Below are 18,945 nucleotides of genomic sequence, written 5' to 3' on the forward strand. Positions count from 1 at the left end.
AACAGTCTAGTCCAATTTGTTCTGTTCCATAGACGGTAAGTGATGGTCACAGGTTCTAAGAGTATACGGTCCAAGGAGAGATGATAAAAGGGTAAAGTTTGTTCTAAAGTGATTCTCGTGGCACAAGTTCTCTTCTTGACAACCCTGTCATCTGTAACTTAGATCTGCAAATACACATCCATATAAGGCAAAATTAGCAACAGAAAATACCTCAGTGTCCCTACAGCAGTGGAAGAATGCGTTAATGAAAAGAAGCTGGCCTCATTATTCATTTATGGTTCTATTTAGGTGATATCTTTCATGTTATTTGAATCCAGAAAGCCCTCTCTGGTTTGACTTTGCCTGATCCTTTCTTCATAGCCGCTCACAGCAGTAGGGGAGGGGAGAGGTGCCAAAGGCGGCCTTGTCCCTGGAATCCCTTTTCCTGTTGTCTTTGGTGCACCGTGTGCCTGTCACTGTCCCAGCTGAGAGGTGGCATTTGCTGTGTCCTTTTCCGCTTTTGAGGCCAAGGGCAAAGGCAGCTAGAAGTGTCCTGTGGCCCTGGGGTGGCTGACACTTTTCTAGGGAGGTGGGAGGGACTGTGAGTGACAGCCCAGGAAGCAACTCTGACAGGGCACTGGGACTCTCCCAGCCTCCTTTGGGAGAGTCTGCAAAAATGGACCTACTCTGGGGAGCAGAGGAAAAATACCAGCTTTTGCTCCAAAAGAGACTTTGAAGGATTTGCAGAGGAGAAGTGACTCTTCCTCCAGAGCAGGGATCTTAACCTGGGCCCCTCCCCCTCTCTCCTCCCCCACCCCTCCCCGCAGCCCCTCCTCCCACAATGCCCAGCGGGGCCCCGCCCCTCCTTCTGCACCAGGGGCCTCCTTCTCCTGCAGGAAGTCTGCACACAGGAGGCCAAGCCTGCTTATCCTCCAGCAAGGTGTCCACTGGTCTCAGCAGAGTCACCACATCTTTAAAGGGACAGCTCCCCACTGCTAAGATAATGTTTTCTCCAGATCAATACGCAAATCAATCTTTTAAAAATTCTGATTAAGCCAGGGGTCAAGTGCCCACAAGGCCTGGCATATAATAGAGAGGAGAGAAGAGGGCGCGGGGAGTGGAGGGGGAGACCACAAATCAACTGTCCGCGCCTCTTCTGAAGGGTGGCAGCTGCCCAGCCCTGGGTAGAGTGTTGACAAGGACCCAGGGTCGGGTAGCTCCTATGGTCCACGTGGAGTTAGGGATGCTGAGGCTGGCGGGCTCCTGGGAGACATGGGGCTTTGGCTCGGCTGTGCAGAACCTGCCTCAGATTGTCCATCTACCCAGCTTTCCCTCTCCTCTGGGGGTCAGACCCAAGTTATGGCTGGGCAGCCTCCCGGTTCCCCGGCCTACTCCTGGTCTCCTCTCCTGGGCATCTCCCCCTAATGAAGTCCTTGCAGGTTCAACCCCATCTTGGCATCCGATTTTCAGGAGACCCAGACTGTGATGCCTGAAGACTTCAGTCAATTCCTATCAACTGGCAGATGGCCTGGGTCTCCGGGACAGAGACACAAATGCTAGATTGTGTGTCTGGGTCATCACTGGCCACAGCTCCAGGAGCCAGGCTGTCTCCCTCGCACAGTCGATGTCCTGTTTCTCACCTCCTCTCCCCTTTTCCTCCAGGTTGTGGCTCTGTCCTCCTGGTGCCTGCTGAGGGACTCCATTTACTACACGCTGTCCGTGGTTGCACTCATCGTGGTAAGTGTGTGATGGGCACCTCGCCTGGATCCCTGGCCTCTTATCTCCCAATCATCCTTCTCAGCTTGGGGTGACATGTGGCTCCTCCAGGTGGAGCAGGTGCGTGGAGGCGGCTACTTGGATCACTCAGAACCCCAGCCTGATGGTCCGGTGCTCAGAACAGGAGCTGGCTCTGGTCCCCCAGCTCCATGAGCATCCCCTGCTGTTTTCCTACGATTCCCCCGACCCTTGGCACTCACTTTCCTCATGGGCTCCTCTGTAACTCCCTTCAGCATCCCTGGGTGTGGACCTTCCTTCTCCCCCTTACTCTGTGCACTCTCCCAGGACACGCCCTGCCCGTCCCACAGTACCTGTTGCCATTACCGCCTTCACGCGGACACGCCTACACTGTGTCCCTAGCAGTGGGTAAGCAACTCTCTACTAGACACCTTCATGCCCCAGACCCAATGTGTCTCTACACTTGGGATGATTTCCCCAAGACTGGACCCTCCTCCTTTATTTCAGCCCCCGTTCCTACCCTAGCTACCCAGCCTGGGAATGATATTAAACTGACCTTCCCCCCAACTCCCAACATACGCATTTGGCGTCAGTGTCCTGTGGATTTTCACTTTGTAAAAGTCTCCCCAGTGTGTCCCCCGTAGCCTGTTTTCCTTGAGGCTTTTTGCATCTCTGGCCTGCACTGATGAAGCTCATTGCAGATTAATGTAACGAGTAGAATCACAGCTGCCCACCCCCTCCCTGGTCAGTCCTCAGAGCTGTCCAAACGGTGTCTCGACAAAGAACACCTGCAAATGCCAGTCCTGTGTTTATATGATCAGCGGCTCCATGTCCTGTGGGGATAAACCCAAATCCCTTAGCTTGGCAAGCCGAGCCGTCTAGGAGAAGGGCAGCAAGTCAGAACAACACATGGGAATCGGGAGACCTGGCTCCTAACTCGGGTCCCCTTCTCGCTAGCTCTAATGACCTTGGAGAAATCAGTGTCTCCAGGTCTTAGTTTCCTTACGCACAGAACGGAAATAGATCCTCTGAAGGATTTACTTACCTGTTTACAAAGCACTTACCTGTATATTATTTAATTATAAATAATTAATTTAATTATAAAGCTATATACAAATAAGTCAAAAGTGATGTTTAATACAAGACTTTCCCCAAGGAATCAGATGGGTTAGTTAAGTCAACAGCAGCTCCACGTGAAGAGCTTGGGTTTACAACCACAGCACCCTCATTCCAGGAGCGATTGACGATCAGGAGGGTTGAGACCAGCCCCCCAAGGGCAGAAGTGCTCCGACGTACACGTTGGACTGAAAACACAGTGTGTCTGTTGAATTCCCGGTCAGCAGACTTAAGGACACCTATGAGCTCTGTGTTCTTGTACCTGTGGAAGAGGTATGATCACCCCCAGATCTAGAAGCCTCTGTTCACCCAGCCCAGACTGCTCAAACACGCTCTGCAGAATCTTTGTCCAGTGATGCCTGATCCCATACAGCTCACATGTACTCTGCTCTTCTGCTGTCAGGGTATTTTAGGATGATTTCTGAAAATTACATTTTTCAAGAGACGTGTTAGTGCATGGTGTCAATGAACGCAGTTCTCCATTTTACTGAATTCCAGAAGGAGGTGTCCACCCTCCTAGAGACAAGGCGATGAGCCAGAACAACGCAGTCCAAGACCCCCTGGGAGGGACTTCCCTGGAGGTGCAGTGGTTAAGAACCCACCTGCCAATGCAGGGGACACGGGTTTGAGCCGTGTCGAAGATCCCACATGCCGTGGAGCAACTGAGCCCAAGAGCCACAACTACTGAAGCCCGCGTGCCACAACTACTGAAGTCCATGCGCCTAGAGCCCGTGCTCTGCAACAAGAGAAGCCACCGCAGTGAGAAGCCCGCGCACCGCAACAAAGAGTAGCCCCTGCACGCCGCAACTAGAGAGAAAGCCCATACGCAGCAACGAAGACCTGACACAGGCAGAAATAAATAAGTAAATAAATTTATACCAAAGGAAAAAAAAAAAAACAAGACCCCCTGGGAGCACGGACCCGGCAGCATCCACGCCCGTCGCGCCTGTCGGCAGATCTGCTGGTGTCAGTTTCACTGTTTTCACGTGGACACCTCCTGGACCGTGTGTGAAATAACCTGTCTTCTGTCACATTTATCTGGCCGTGTTCAAGATAGAACAAATGTAATTGTTGCTAAGAAGAAGAAACGTGTGAAGAAACAAAGCGGTTTTGCATCCTCAGGCTGTGGGCGACGCTCACCCGAGCGGGGTCTTTGGGCAAAGCAATCACCTGCTGAGGATGAATCAGAGCTGACTCAGCTGCTCGCGGGATGCCAGCAGCTCTGTGTTCCCTCCGATGGCAACAGAGTCAAAAGCAAGTGATTCTTTGCTGTGACCTAGAGATTGGACTGTGTATTTACCGACTTGACGTCAAGGCTAGATTTTTATGATCTTGAGAAAAATTACCTTTCTCCACTGTTAGGAAGTAATGGAAAAGAGAACGTCTGGGTCCTCAGGGTTTGGTCTCGGTTCTTTCTACTTTAAGTGGTGTTCCTCCAAATTCAGCAGCACAGGAAACGCTCAGCATGTCTCCTGGAAACATGCAAACCAGAGATTTTAATTCAGTAGATCCTGGGGTTGGACCCAGGAAGCTTCACTTCAACCAGGATCTTCCCCCGTGATTCTGATGCCAGTGGCACCCACTGTGCTTGGAGAAACTCAACCTCAAATACGGTTGGACACCATTTCCTCAGATGGTCATCTGCTGCAGGCGAGGCTCGTCTCGAAAGGGGAAGCATCCTGGCAGCTTGGTTGGCTGGATTTCTGAGGGCTGTTCATTCTTGGGGTCATTTCCACATGAGACTTAAAACCAGCCTGAAGAGCAAAACAGCCTCATACCCGAAGAGCAGCGCTTAGCAAAGGAGGTTCGTCCATGTCCACAGATCTCTTCCACGCGCCAGCCCCAGGCTGCTGCTCCACACGCCATATCTTTCCGTCAAGGTTTCCTAGTCTCCTCTTTCTATGTTTTCCCTAATGTCATGGTAACAGCACCACTTTTCTTCGGGTTTTCCCTGTATGACACAAAGCTTCTCCATCGGACTCTGCAATGGGCACTGAAAAGTCCTGTACTTAGAACACTCCTCCTACCCACAAATAATTACCAATAATTATCTGAATAATTTATTTTAACTATTAGGGGTTTTTTTACCCTCTCCCCCTTTTTATGGCTCTGAAATGTTCAGAAGGCAGTCCCCTGAGGTGCCGCAATGAAGAGCTAATTCACCCGGAGGGCAAGTCCAGACTAAATGGGACCAGAGGCCACTTCTAAATACATCTGCCCACAGGGAGGAGCCCCGAGGACAGTCCCTCAGGGCTGGGGATCCAAAGAGCAGGAAAGACCACGTCTCCAGGGAGGCTTAGGGCCACGGGTCCAGGGAGTGCTGATGGGGTCGTTACTACCTGGATTCTGAAACAGCTGACATGGAAGCTGCTGCAGAGGCCCAGGCCAAAAAGCAGAAACACAGCACGGGTGTTCTGAAACCAACAGAGCTTCAAACGGTTAACTTAGAGACAAGGGACTCAGTTCACGTCGATATCTGGGATTTACCTGACCTTTGCTCTCTGCTATTTTCTAGTTTGTTTGTTGTTGCTGTTTTTTAAAGAGAGAGTGAAAAAATAAAGATAAATAGCGGAAGAAATTAAGAACATGCTCTCATCTAAAGCAGTTCTAATTGCAAAAGCGTACAGCGCCTGTCTCTCAGCGCCCTTCCCCCGCCCCATCAGGCATCCCCCTTTAGCCCAGGTGACATTCTCTACAGTGAAGCATCAGGCCCTGGAGAAGCTTGACATGGCTCAGGAAGCTCGCCCCATGACTTGGGTCTCTTTCTGCAAGAGAAGTGTCGCTGTTTAGGTTCTGAGAGCATCTTGGCTCCTTCGGAGCATGTCCTGTGTGCCTCTACACGATGGGGAGTCTGCAGACCCTCGTGGACACTCTTGCTGCTGTCTCTCACACCAAGGACCCACCCCCACCTGACTATGGCAGCTCCAGCCTCCCCATCTTCTTTCTCCAGATTCCAGCAGACCCGACAGACAGTCTCTTTTATTGAAATGTTACTGTAATTTACATAATCATGTAATTTACATAAATGCAAATGATTCATTACATCGTCAATCTAACAGCTGCCCTAAAAGGAATACTTTATTTTTACCCTTCATCTCTGCTTCAAGATGGGGGATTTTGAGCACCAAGAGAAGGGAAACTTCCAGGGGGTATGGAGAGGCCTCTGAGACAGGTTCCAAATAACAGACAGGCTCACAAATGCAGCTTGGGGGAGGAGGGGCTGCCCACCTGGAGAAGGGCCAGGTGGGCCATTGGCAGTTGCGGGGCCCCTCAGGGCAACCTGAGCACCGGCACAGCAGCAAGGCTCATCCGAGGTGACACTGGCCCTCTCACTCAGTGCAGCCCCCCACTCTCATAAAGAGAGACAACTCAGCTGACCCATCTGCCGGAGACAGCCTAGGCAGCGCTGTCCAATATGATGGCCACCAAGCACGTGAGCCTTTGAGCTCTTTTTTTTAAATTTTTATTTTATATTGGAGTAGAGTTGATTTACAATGTTGTGTTAGTTTCAGGTATACAGCAAAGTGATTCAGTTGTACATATACATGTGTCTATTCTTTTTCAAATTCTTTTCCCATTTAGCCATTGTACTCTTGAAATGCAACCATTGCAACCAAGGAACTGAACCTTATTTCATTGATTTCAATGTATGAGGCCACATGTGGCTAGTGCCTATCAGCTTGGATAGCACAGTTGTAGAGAGCAAATCCTTCCAGAGGAAGTATACCTACATTCTCACGGGCACTTTTAACAGTCATAGACTCCATACTTCCTACGGGACTGAGTACAGTGTTGGGTCGGTCGATGGAGATTTCCTAGTTCAATACTCACCACTGCGCAAGCAGCTGTGATAGGAGTCCCATTTTACAGATGGCAACACCAAGGCTCCAGAAATCCAGGGATTTGCTCAAGGTGAGCGAGCTGCAACCTCTCAGGCCAACCAGAGCAGGAGGATAAGATGTACAGCTGCATCAGCCCAGCAAAGAATTCAGGTTTTCCCTCGTACAGTCTGGCTTTACCCCACCTACCACGAAGTCCACCTTCACAGGGGCGCCCGGAGGAAGCGCTTACTTTACATTTGGAGACTGAACGTCTGCCTCCCTCTCCTGGAAGTCTTTCCATCTTAAATCTCCTTATCTCGCCCTTTCTGTGAGAGGAAAGTGCCTGACATGTACCCTGCTGACTGTCCTCTGGTGCCCACTGTCCTCCACAGCCCGTTCCCCTCGGGCCCTTCCTTCTTCTCCAGTGTGGAGACCCTGAGGCCCTTCTGTTCACGATTACGTCTCGGGGCCCCAGCAAAACGGGAATGACTCTGGCAGCCAGAAGATTCTCACACAGAAGGATGTGAGAGAACATTCAAGTTCCTCAAACAAACCAGGGGGTCCCCTGTTCCCTAATCCCTGCCACAGTGAAGAGGCAGGGCTGCTCTTAAGTGGTGCTGGGGTCAGGGAGGGAGCCGGGGCATCCGAGCATTTGCTCCTAGAGCCGGGAATCGGGTTGGCTGGACAGGATTCCAGTAGACTTGCTCTTTCCCGAGGACAGCAACTTGGACATTTTAGTTCCTCGCCTGTGTTTTTGCACTGCTGAGCGAACGTAACTTTTTGCTTTAACAGCCGTCATCTCCTGTATCCTAAATTGGTCCTCTCATCATTGTTTCTTCTGCTGTGGCCTGCCCTGCAGGTTGATATGGGATGTCCAGCTCTGCTCAAGCCCTGCCTTTAGTAGCTACCCTCCTGCATCCCCAGCACCGTCAGGTCAGCCAGCTGGAGATGCTCATGTCAGAATCACGATTTACCCTTCAATTGGAAACCGTATCTGTGCCTCACAGCTGTTTTCCAATGTATTCCATCTGACTCCTCCCCTCAGAGGGAATCGCCGTTGGCTCCGCTAAGCCACCCGCACCCCTGTCCCTGAAGCCGGAGGAATGCAAGACGCCGAGTAGGCACATCTGAGGGCATCTACGCCGTAGGGGGTGGGGTGGCGGGGGGAGCAGTTTCCCTTCCCAGCAACGCGGGGAAGATGTTCAAGGTTTCAGTCTCTTGAAAGAGAATGATGGTGTTGATTTTCTCCTTTTACCTTCACTGCTTAAAATTCTGATGGTGCCAGAGATTACTGTACAAGCACAGCAGCCGCCCAGCGCCATGGTTACCGCTTACAACCAGCCAGCCCAGGGCCGTCTTGCGCTGCGGGGCCAGCCTGGCCTCTCCTCTCCTGCCCACTCGCCTGCGACTACCGGCTGTCTGTTCCTTGCTGTTCCACCTTGAGTTCCCTGGGTTGCTCGGTCATCCAGGGATTCACCTGCCTAATGGAATCCTGTCTCTCTCGGAAGAATTCTAGAGCAGACACCAGCACTGAAAAGCTGGTTTCCATGGTACCCAAACGTTTTGCGGAGGCCTGGAGGAAAAGAGCGTTTTTTCAGATTCACTCCTGTGAGTTCCCATTTAGCTCGTCTGCGGAACACGTGGAAAGCTTAGCGTGAAGCCGGGGGTTGCTCTGGAGGAACCAGATATGGGTCAGAGAGCAGGTCCCTGACCAGCCATGCAGCAAATCTGGGGCCCAGAGATCAGCGCACCCACGCGGGCCCTGGCGGGGGGTGGGGCAATAGAGGCCTCGCCCCAAACACAACCAGCAGAGCACAGAGAGCTGCTTTCCCAAGGCTCCTCTGCAAAATCCCACTTGGGAAAAGGGTGGGGCACCTCCGACCGCTGCGCTCAGGTCTGGGGACTGCGTGTGGTGTAACTGAGGGACCCACCCGGCCCCATCTCAGAGCACCGCGCAGGAGCTGCCTCCAGAACGTCACCCCGCCGCGTGATGGCAGTGGGCTGGCCGCAGGCCGCTGCAGGAAGCGGTCTGTCCAGGGGCCCTTGCCCACCTCCCAGGAGATTTCATGGAGCCGCCAAGGGGACTTGGTCCAACTTGATCTCAACATCTCTGCCGGGGCCGGGCCGCTGGGATGCGGGGCCGGGACGTGAGCGCCACCTAGTGGGGACCGGCTGGAACTGGAGGCGCAGTTTCTTGTTTCAGGTGGGGCAAGGCGTGTGATTTCAGGTTCTCTTCTACCCTAGTCACCCAGCCAGCAGGGGTGGGGAAGTTGTTTTGTCTTCTTTTACTCACCGAGTGAGCATGAAAATACAGAGGGATGTGCAACACTCATCTTAGGAGAATCAAATGAAATAAAATCTGTAAGGAATAAGAAATCCGCTCTAACCATCAACAACACCAAGTGAGAGTCACCATCTTTGTCGTCGTACGTTTTCAGACAGGCCGGTTCCATGCTCTGTCGGCGTGGTCCGGAGATGTGGTCTCCCAGGGGAACAGTCTGTGAACAGTGCGGGTTTCCTTCTGGGTGGGTGACAGTCAGCTGGCGGCCCCCTCCAGGCACCACCAGGCTCTGCAGGCAGGTCTCTTTCCTCACCACACACAAGCCTCTTTCCATTCAGGTTTTCTCAAAGGCCTGATTTATAGTCCCTTTTATCAATGTTACTGTTCTTTTTTGGAGGCTCTCGTGTTTCCACCCAATCCTCTTGAGGCAGTGGGGTCAAACCCAGACCGTGTTCACTCGTGGGCCACAGGGTAGCTGAGGCCTCAGGGCTCCAGGTGGTCAGGGACCAGCATCGCTGCCTCTGTCCTTTGGAAGTTTCTGGTTCCCTCCCCCCACCACGTTTGCATCCAGGCATGCCTCACTATTATTTCTCTGCTATTGTGTTCTCTGTAAATTCTGCTCTCACTTTGGAATCCTTTGTACAATTAAGCCCATTCTGATTTTTTTTTTTTACCTGTCAGTTAGGTGGCACAAAATAAGGCTTCTTCAGAGCTGCTTGCATACTGCGGAGTGTTAGCTGCCCTCCCCAGAGAGGAACATTAAATTGGTGATCTAATCAACTCTTTACTCGTATCTTGTGCTCTCTTAAGTGGCTCTGGATTGATTGTTCCAGTCTGCTGCCCAAGACTGATATTGAATTAACTTCAATTAATAGAAAACATTTTCCAACTTAAATCACTGCCTCTGTTCCATGATTTCTTGGATTTTTTGAAAGCTAGCAATTATGTAACAGCGGCTGGGAATGCCTTCCTGGGAATGAATTCCATACCATCCAGCCTGGATTGTGGGGCGGTTCCCTTTACTTCTTTATTTCTCTTCCCACTCTGGTCTGACATTTTCATCCAAATGCCACTCTGTTGGATCCGATAATGACAGACGACAAAGCGGCAAAAACTGATGAAGCCAATGTCTTTGTCGGTGTCTTGTCGGGAAGAGTGAGTTACAGAGAAAAGGGTGGCTCCTTTCTCCTCATCCTTCTCTACGCTCCTTTGGGGCGATTGGAGGGAGGTCCTCTTGTGCGCCTTTTCAGGTGCACCTGCTGGTCTTTGAGGTTTTCTCTGTGTCTCTCACAACTGGTGGTCGCTGTCATCGCCGGGGACTGAAGCGATGTCCCGTCGTTAGCCGAGTTTACCACCTGGGTGCAGTAATCACCCTCTACACCCAGATGCTTCTGCCTGAGAGTCTCCAGGGGGCCCCTGAACGAAAGTCGCTCAGAGATGATGGCGCTCAAATCAGTCACGTCCTGTGAGTGTGGGAAGAAACAGCTTCCTACTTGAATGAAATAGAAGGGCATTCATTTGGTTTCAGCACCATACCATCTGGGCAAATAAGGGTGTCATGGAAAGAACACGAAGTTAGGAGCCAGGGCTGGGTTCTGGGACCAACTCTGCAGCTAATTGGACGACCCCAGGGAAATTACTCATGTTCTCTGCAGCTCCGTTTCCCGTATAAATCAAAGGGCCAGGATTATACCACTTTTTCCCCCAAAATGAGAAGTGATCTTAGATGCTATGTGGAGTAGGACTTAAACTCAGTCCTGTCGTGTGTTTTCTTCGGCTCCTAACTGATCAGGGAGGGTCTCTGTTTGGCCCTTTGCACTGCTTCTGACCCTCGCTAATCTCCATAGAAGCTCAGGTGATTTCATAAAAGCTCGAAGGTGCTGTACGATGTGCAGAGACATACAGACAGCCTCCAGGGGACCCGTAAGTGACTAATGTTTGCAAGCACCCACCAAGCTCCGCATCCCCTTCCAGATCTGAAATTCTACAAATAACGAGGTTGGGCATGCTTCCCTCTCACTCCATCCTCTGACAGAACTTGCAGGAAGGCTGGGATGGCCTGATGCCCGCCCGAGTCTGCCAACAAGACCTCCTTCCACGAACACTGACCAGAGACTAAACCAGCACAGAGGGGAGTTTGCCCACAGATGCTTCACACCCCAAACCGGCCCCAGCCCCAGTTCCCACCAGCCAGCCACAAGGGCGGATAACATGCAGTTATAAAGCATGTGTATGTGTGTGTGTCTGTCTAATCTTCTCTCCTTTTTATTTTTTTTCACAGTTCATTTATGATGAACAAGTTTCCTGGTAAGTACCTCTTTTCCCCTTCCAATTTCCCATTGCTATGTGGTAGAGACAGTACAGTAAAGAACAAAGTCAGGTCTAGGAAAGAAAGGGAAATGTCGGGGCAGCTTGGAACAACTAGCGTTTCTCAGGAACCCTCTGTCCATCTCAACAAAGAAATTAAATCGGCTTTCACGGAGCAGAGACCGTTTCCCTTGGGCTGGCCTGGTGGGCTTCCTTTGGGGACCGTGTTATCTTGTTGTCTTTATCCAGATTAGACAGTGTAAGGCAACTGTGCCTTTCCACAGTCAGTCATGGGCAAGGTCATGGTTAAGATTTGATGAACCTTTTCCAGTTGTCCAGACCGCGTCAGCATATTCCGAACGCCATGTATTCAGTATATCCCAGGAACCAGAGGTGAAGGCATGTCAGTGACCTTTAACCCATTAGAGTTCTGCCTAACATTCAAGAAAATCTTAGAGCTCTGAAAAATCAGTGATTTTTTTTTTATAGATTTTAAAAAATGCCCAAATTAAGTATACGGGAACATTTGCATTTGGGTCAATGTCCAAATCACCTTTTTTGAGATGGGTTCTGAGCATGTCAACTGTGTTTGAAATGGAAATAGAAATTGGGTGTGTCATGCATTCTTGTTACATTTTTCAAATATTTGATCTGCGGAAGTAGAGTGATGTGAAAATACACCTACTTCTTCTGAAAGAGCACCTCAGAAACAGGTAGTTGTGGTAGGTAAACGACTTTCGTGGTATTATTTAGAGCTAAGAATGAGCTAGAAAAAGAAGCACAAACAGCAAGGTCCTGCTGTAGAGCACAGGGAACTCTATTCGATATCCTTTAGTAAACCATAATGGAAAAGAATATGAAAATAATAATAATAATAAATTATACCTTTAATTAGAAAAAGAATTACAGAGCCCAGCAGTCTTCGTTTTCAGCAAAATGAGTGCTAGCCCTTTGCTGGAGCGACATGTCTGTGTCCTAGGATGTCTCTGTGATTTTCAGAATTTGGGGCGGTGGGGAGCATATCACATGGACCATAAACGTTACACACTATCCAGGGTATTAAGATACTTTTGTCGCCTCTCTCTCCTCTGTCCAAGAGGGCAAGGGGGGAGACAGCTGGGGGAACTTGCTCTAAGACGCATAGACCCTATACTGACCCATAAAAATAAGAAGGAAGTCTTCTTTGAATAACAGTGATCAGCAAGCTGAAAGGGATCAAGACTCCTGGGAGCAGCACAGGTCGGAAGTCAGAGGCCAGAGGTCAGGAAGAACCTCGTCGTGGGATCCACCTGGACCTGGTCGCCACGTGGAGTGGTGACATTTTCCCCTCATGTCTTTGGGGATTACGTGCAGCACAAGAAAACTTGCAGAAGCGTTCCCTTTCAAACTCACGGCATGGTTAGCACAGTCAATGCTCTGCCTCAGCAAACAGTAGGTGCCTAAGTGTTGCTCGGTGTTCCTGCTTTTGCTAACAATGCTGCCATAAGGAAAAGCAAGTGATGATCACAGTTGACCTCAGAAATCTTTCTGCTGCTTTTGTGCAGAAAACCTGAAAAAAGGAGACCCGCGGGTGGTTTACCGTCTGTCAGTCTTAGAAGGAGCCCTCTCTCCACATCTCCTTGGCTTTGCTCGTGAAAACCACGGCAGGAGGAAATGAAAGCAGGTTCATGACAAGCCTGTGTCAGTCCTTACCCTCAAGGTGTCCTTTAGGATATTTCAGATGGGAAGGAGCAAGAGCTAGAGAGTCTGTATCCTCTCCTTTCCAAAGACTGACCCTCCTATGATGTCAGAGGAGAGAACCTGGGTTCCTAGGCTACTCCCCGAGCCTGTGTTGAAGGCCGGATTCTGAGGTCATCAGCCCCTCAGCCTGGGCACCCGGGCTCCCACAGGAGGGAGGAGGTGGGAGGGCCACGGATACACGAGTCGCAAATTCCCAAGCTGGTTTTGGTCCAGCCTGGGGTGGGTTGGAATCATAACTCATGCACAGGTGAAACTGCGGGAAGAACTAGGGGAAGCTTTCACGGCACCGAATATCATTCTCAGACGGCCGACCTGTTATGTAATCATGGTTATTATGTGGATGGGGTGACGGAGACCGTTTTGCACGAGTGAGGCTGAGAAGTTAAAGTCTGCACCACTGACCTATCACTGCTTTGGGATTTCCAGCGATTTCAGCTCTTCACGTGACTGCAAAATATACTGAACTTTAAGATATTTTTTACTGTCCACATCTCTTAACTTTCTTACCCAGCCACCCATGAGTATTTATTTTGCTGAAAGAGTGAGTCTAGGAGCTGATTCCTCTGATTTCTGTCCTAAGAGACAGACTCTTCAATCTTGCAATTAAAGCACAGTAGTATTTCAATAATTCCTTAAACAGTGAATTTCTTTCCTTGTTGTAGGACATTCCAGCATGTTCTAGCAATGTCAAGGCAGGTAACCAATTCACCCCAAATCCTTGCAAGGAAACTAATGTCAGTTGCACTTATTTTGAAACTAAAGTACTCTTTAGGAGCAAAGGAGCCTTGTCAAATACAAGTACCCAAGGGGAAGGGATCCCCACCATGCTGGTTTAGATTCCTTTACCGTTCCTCAAGCAGCATTCCACAGCAAGTCACATTCAGCCAAGAAGTGGCCATCAGAAGGCTTTTAGTAGCAGATAGTAGAAAAGCCAGCCACAGTGGATTACAGAAATAGTGGTTTATTTTTCTTACATATCAAGTACCCCAGAGGTAGGTAGTACAGTGGCTCTGCATTTCTCTTGACCTTTCCCTAATGACCCCAAGATGGCTGCTGTGGTTCCAGCCATCAAGTTTGGATTGAAGGCAAGAAGGAAGAAGAGGGGCTATGTCGTTTCATTGAACACCTTTCCACCTTATATCTCTTTGGTCACAACTGGGTCTGCTTTGACCAATAAGTGTCCAGGGGGGAATAGAATTACAACTTTAGACCAATCATTTATCCCACCCTCCTTGAGATCAAGGGTCCCCATTTACTGCCTCAACATAGTGGGGTTCCATTAGCAGGAAGAGGCAGGGGAATATCCGTCGGGTGCTTTTCCATCAGATACCTGCCCCAAACGACATCCGACATAGATAGCATCAGAGAGCCACCTAGTAGGGTATGTGTTCACCCTGCCCAGCAAGACCCCCACTGTTGCCAGAAGGAATTCAGAATGTGTCTTCAGTGAGTCTGAAGGCCTGACAAGAAAACAAAAGGATGCAGGGTGCTGTTTTTGTCTCTTCTTTGAGCGAGTCGTGACTTTGGGGGAGAAAGGAGAGCCTGGGACGCGACCTGGACAGTGTCCATCTGCATGGTGTTGGAGACCGGCTTTCGTGGTTCTGGACCCTGGTTAGGAAGTGGAGACGTGCCCTCTGGGCGAGGGGTCGGGAGGTGACAGGGCATAGCCCTCCAACACGGAAAAGAACAATCTCTGGCAGGAGAATCCAGGGCCAGTGGTAGGTGGTTCAGCGTGGAAGTTTGTGGGAAGGGAAAAGCACACCCAGATCACACAAGCCCAGGTCCTTGGAGGACAGCGGCGGGCTGTGGCCGGGAGGGGCAGATGGGAAGAGCGTGTGACATCAGGGTCTGCAGTTGGAGTCGCTTCAAGTCCCAAACATTCCTGAGCACCTCCTGGCTGCCAGCCTCCGTTCCAGAACTGGACACAGAATGCAAAACCCAGTTCGGCCGTGGCCTTGGGGATGTCTGAGACGAGGGGGGAGCAGACACGTCATCACGGTGTCATTTGGAGATACTCATGGCCCCGGGGGGCAGGCGGTTGGGGGGCGACACCAAAGAGCAGGAAGCCAAGACTTGATGCTCAAATACGGAATCAGGCCACAAAGCAGAGGGGCCTCAGAGAGCCTCACCTGACGAGGAGGAAGCACTGGGTGGGCCCTGAGTCTGGGTGCCTACAAGGCAAACCTGAAAGGCCAGCAGGAGAGGGAACCCGGCCACCACAGGCATCCCTGAAATGTGAAGGCGGAGACGCTTACTCACATATTGCAATGGAAGGGCTTGCTTTGAGTAAAAAATCAAAAAGATACAAAGGAGTGAGAGAGTATAAATATACCTGTTCACCAAGTGCTGGATGTAATTCAGCCTCATGGGGATGTCTCTTTGACGTTGGCTTGTTTTCCAATGACCCCTCACCAAGTCTGTGAAAACGCGTCTAAGCAATCACATGACTTCCCTCCAGCTCTTGGGTATCTCTTCCTTCAGAATAAAGCTGGAATAAAAATTCGCTTTTCCCAGTTATGTTTATGCCACGTGTACATTGGTTTCAATGAGATAAGGACCATGCTCAGGCCCCTTGGAGGTGTCTTGCAACTGAAAATTGACATTTCGAGAAGTCTCACCTGTGCAGATGAGCTGAGCGCTGCTCTGTGCTGGGGAGGGCGGGGTGCCTGCTTGGGGGCGCTCTGTCAGGGAGGCCGATCTAAGGAGAAACCAGATCACTCAGGCGGGAATCAGATGTGAGGAGTGGTGTCCAATGACTGCTAGAAACAGGCATTAGATGTGAATAAGTAAATAAAGAAGATAATCCCAGACTGGTCAGAGGTTTAAAGAACACAGACAGAAAGTGAAGGAGGAGTAGGCAGGGAAGACTCCTTGGAGGAGGTGACGTTTAAGCTGATATTTGCAGGATGAAAGGGACCAGCGAAGGAGTGAAGGGAAAAGCATTCCTGGCAGAGGGGACGTTAAGTGCAAAGACTCTGGGGAGAAGGAAGGAGCTTGCCGTGTGCAAATGAAAGGAGGCCAGGTTGGGACACAAGAGGATTGGGGGAAGAAGGAAAAGGAACCGGGTTTTGCAGGGAGGGGCACCTTTGATTATTTTCTCAAGTCTTTTGGGAAGCAATTGAAGAGTCTTAAGCAGAAGAATGACAGGATCCAGAAGCATTGAGGAAGGCAGTTCAGAGGCTGAAGTTAAGGTGGGGGAGGGAGGTAGCAGTGAAGCGGGCAGACACCCGCAATTCCAGAGATATTTTGGACACAGAGTCCCGACGGGCACGGGGGAGAGTAGAGAAGGGCTCCACTTCTAGTTCCAGATGTGGGGCTTGACTGTGCTGTTCACTGACATGGCAAAGCCCTGGAGAACACGAAGCTGGGGCGTAGGAATTAGGAATTCTGTCCCGACCTGCATCTAGACGCCACGTGGAGAGGCTGTATTGACAAGTGGATCCTGAACCTGGAGCGGGGAGAAGTGTGGCGTGGACGTGCCTGTTGGTTTTCCAGAAATAGGACAAGAGGACATCACCTAGAGAGAACGTTAGAGGGGACACAAAGGGAGGGAGAAGAAATTAGGGGACAGGAGGAAAACCAGGAGTGTGGTCCTCAGAAGTCAGGAGAAGAGAGTGTCTTATAAAGAGGTGGGCAATCAACTTCAGATGCTGCAGAAACACTGAACAGGATGACAGAGGACCATCTCTGTGGTCGTGCATATCTGCAGGATCATTCTCAGCCAATGCACGGTAGCTCGTTATCCTGTGGACATCCCATACATAGCTCACGTACCCAGTCCTTCATCTGATAACCGCCTTGCTTCTTTCCTACACTTCATTTTTATAAAACAGCACTGCAGTGAAAACCCTGTGTGTGCCTCCTCTTTACATTTGATCACATATTTCCCCAGGATCAGTTTCCAGACATGGAACTTGAAAAAGCGAAGGAAAGCCATAACCTAGAATTTCTTCATAGACCGTCCTCCAGGAACCTTTTCTTAAAGCCAAAATTACTCCCTCAATTAACTAATTAAATTCTACAGCTAAAGAGGAACCTAGAAATCAAGTTCCCTTGCTTTTTAACTGAAAGTTACTAAAACTAAAGAAAATAGAGGAAATATTCAAAGTATCAGAAGTTCAAGGTACATTCCAGAAGGTTTCATTATTTTTCTTTCTTGCTTGCTCTTGACCATTTTCCCACTCGTTCACGCTAATCCTTCCTGCTAGCACCTTCCCTGCCCAAGGTGTCTGTCTCTCTCCCGCTCTGTCCCTCCCTCCCCCTCTCCCCTCCCCCCCAACTATTCTTCCTTTCCCTCTCCGTCTCCCTCTCTCTACACATGTCTTGCTCTGATGTACCTAACAATCCCTTGGTTGCCCTTATCAATTCCCCTAGTTTGCCCTTTGTAACTGTATCTGAATAGTTTCAGTGAATGATTAAGCTGTGGTCAGATTTATACACATAGCCCTATATTCAGCTACATTATAGAAGGCTTGCTGGGTTCAAAATATTCTTTGGGGTGAGCAAATAACAGAGAAGAGGGAGCATTTTCCTTTGAAGTAGGGGAGGAGGAGAAAGATCCTGAAAACCTGGATACAGCCTAGGAAATGTCTGCAGACCAGGAAATATGTGGAACTTGTTTGCACGTCTGCTTCATGCTTGCCGTGCTTGGCAGGTTGAGCTGCCGTTCGCATCACACACGTGTCTGAGAGGACCTGGAGTATGGCACATCTGTCTAGGGCGGCTTCTGTTAACTGACCATTCTTGGTTTGTCCACAGGTGGGAGTCTTTGGTCCTCGTGCTGATGTATCTCATCTACATTGTCATAATGAAGTAAGTAAAATACTTTCTTAGTTTCTCTCCCAAAACTCTTTCCTACACTCAGCATTATGTGATAATGTGGACAGAGGAACAGGGGAAAGGGTGGGTACCTGTCATCAGAGGCTCACTTGGCTCCCTGGGCAACCTGCTAGGAATCAATGCAATCTCGACTTAGAGCAAAAGCATAGACCCTTCCAACCCAAATGTATGATAGAATCAAAGCTTCGTGGTTTGGTTTGAGAAATCTCTCAAACCCTTGCCCCTCTTCAGGACCTGGCAGCCTAGCTTTTGGCTGTTTTTTTGCTCACTTTCATAACAAGAGAGGAGGTAAAGCTCAATGTGTTATGTTTCCATATAGGTGGAGGGAAGATGGGGCCAGAGCTGGATAAGAGATAACTAAAACCATGGATCAAATATCTACAGACTTCCGTTATTCGTATTGCGTTAGTCAGCCATTGCCGCTTAACAAATGACCACAAAACTTAATGGCTTAAAACCACAAACGTGTATTATCTCATACAGTTGCTGAGAGTTAAGCATCCAGGAGCAATTGAACTGGAGGGTGCTAGCTCAGGTGCTCTCTTGGGATTAGAAGCAAGAGGTTGTCCAGGGCGGCTGTCATCCGTTTGGGGCTCCAAGACGGCCCACTCACGCTGCTAGTGAGTAGGTGCTGGTCGTTGGCTGGAGGCCCCAGTTCCTTACCATGTGGGCTTCTCTTCAGGGCCACTCTACTGTCCCCACACCCGGGAGTTGGCTTCCAAAAGAGCAGGTGATTCAAGAGAGAGCAGGAAGGACCCAGCAACACCTTTTATGATCTGGTCTCACGAGTCACACACCATCACTACTGCCATGTTCTGTTTATTAGAAAAGAGTCACTCAGTCCAGTCGTCACTCAACGGGTCTACTTTGCCTTTTGAAGAGAGGAGTGTCACAGAATGTGTGGATGTATTTTAAAACCCCCACATTATGTGTGCTTGTTCCCCTTGGAGTCCGGACAGCTTAACCACCTGTATCAAGAGTTATGTCGCTGATGTTTCCCGTGCTCTAATGTAAAATGTAAGCACCGTGGTTGGAACCTGCCAGTTCATCTTTTTGCTGAGTGCCATGGAGTTGAGGAGGTTGTCAGTGGTGCAGAGATTCCTGCCCCCCGGGAGCTGTTCCTTTCGC

General features: G+C 49.9%; 1 protein-coding gene across 1 annotated transcript in view; it reads left to right on the top strand.

Moving 5' to 3' along the window:
• Positions 1 to 18,945, top strand: part of SLC24A3 (solute carrier family 24 member 3) — a 463,454-nt gene that overhangs the window by 404,355 nt on the left and 40,154 nt on the right. The window contains exons 7-9 of the mRNA XM_065892354.1: positions 1,642 to 1,716; positions 11,213 to 11,238; positions 17,737 to 17,790. Coding sequence (XP_065748426.1) covers positions 1,642 to 1,716; positions 11,213 to 11,238; positions 17,737 to 17,790 — 155 coding nt within the window. The remainder of the gene's footprint in view (positions 1 to 1,641; positions 1,717 to 11,212; positions 11,239 to 17,736; positions 17,791 to 18,945) is intronic.

Source organism: Phocoena phocoena, chromosome 15, assembly GCF_963924675.1.
Source record: "Phocoena phocoena chromosome 15, mPhoPho1.1, whole genome shotgun sequence".
NCBI lineage: Eukaryota > Metazoa > Chordata > Mammalia > Artiodactyla > Phocoenidae > Phocoena > Phocoena phocoena.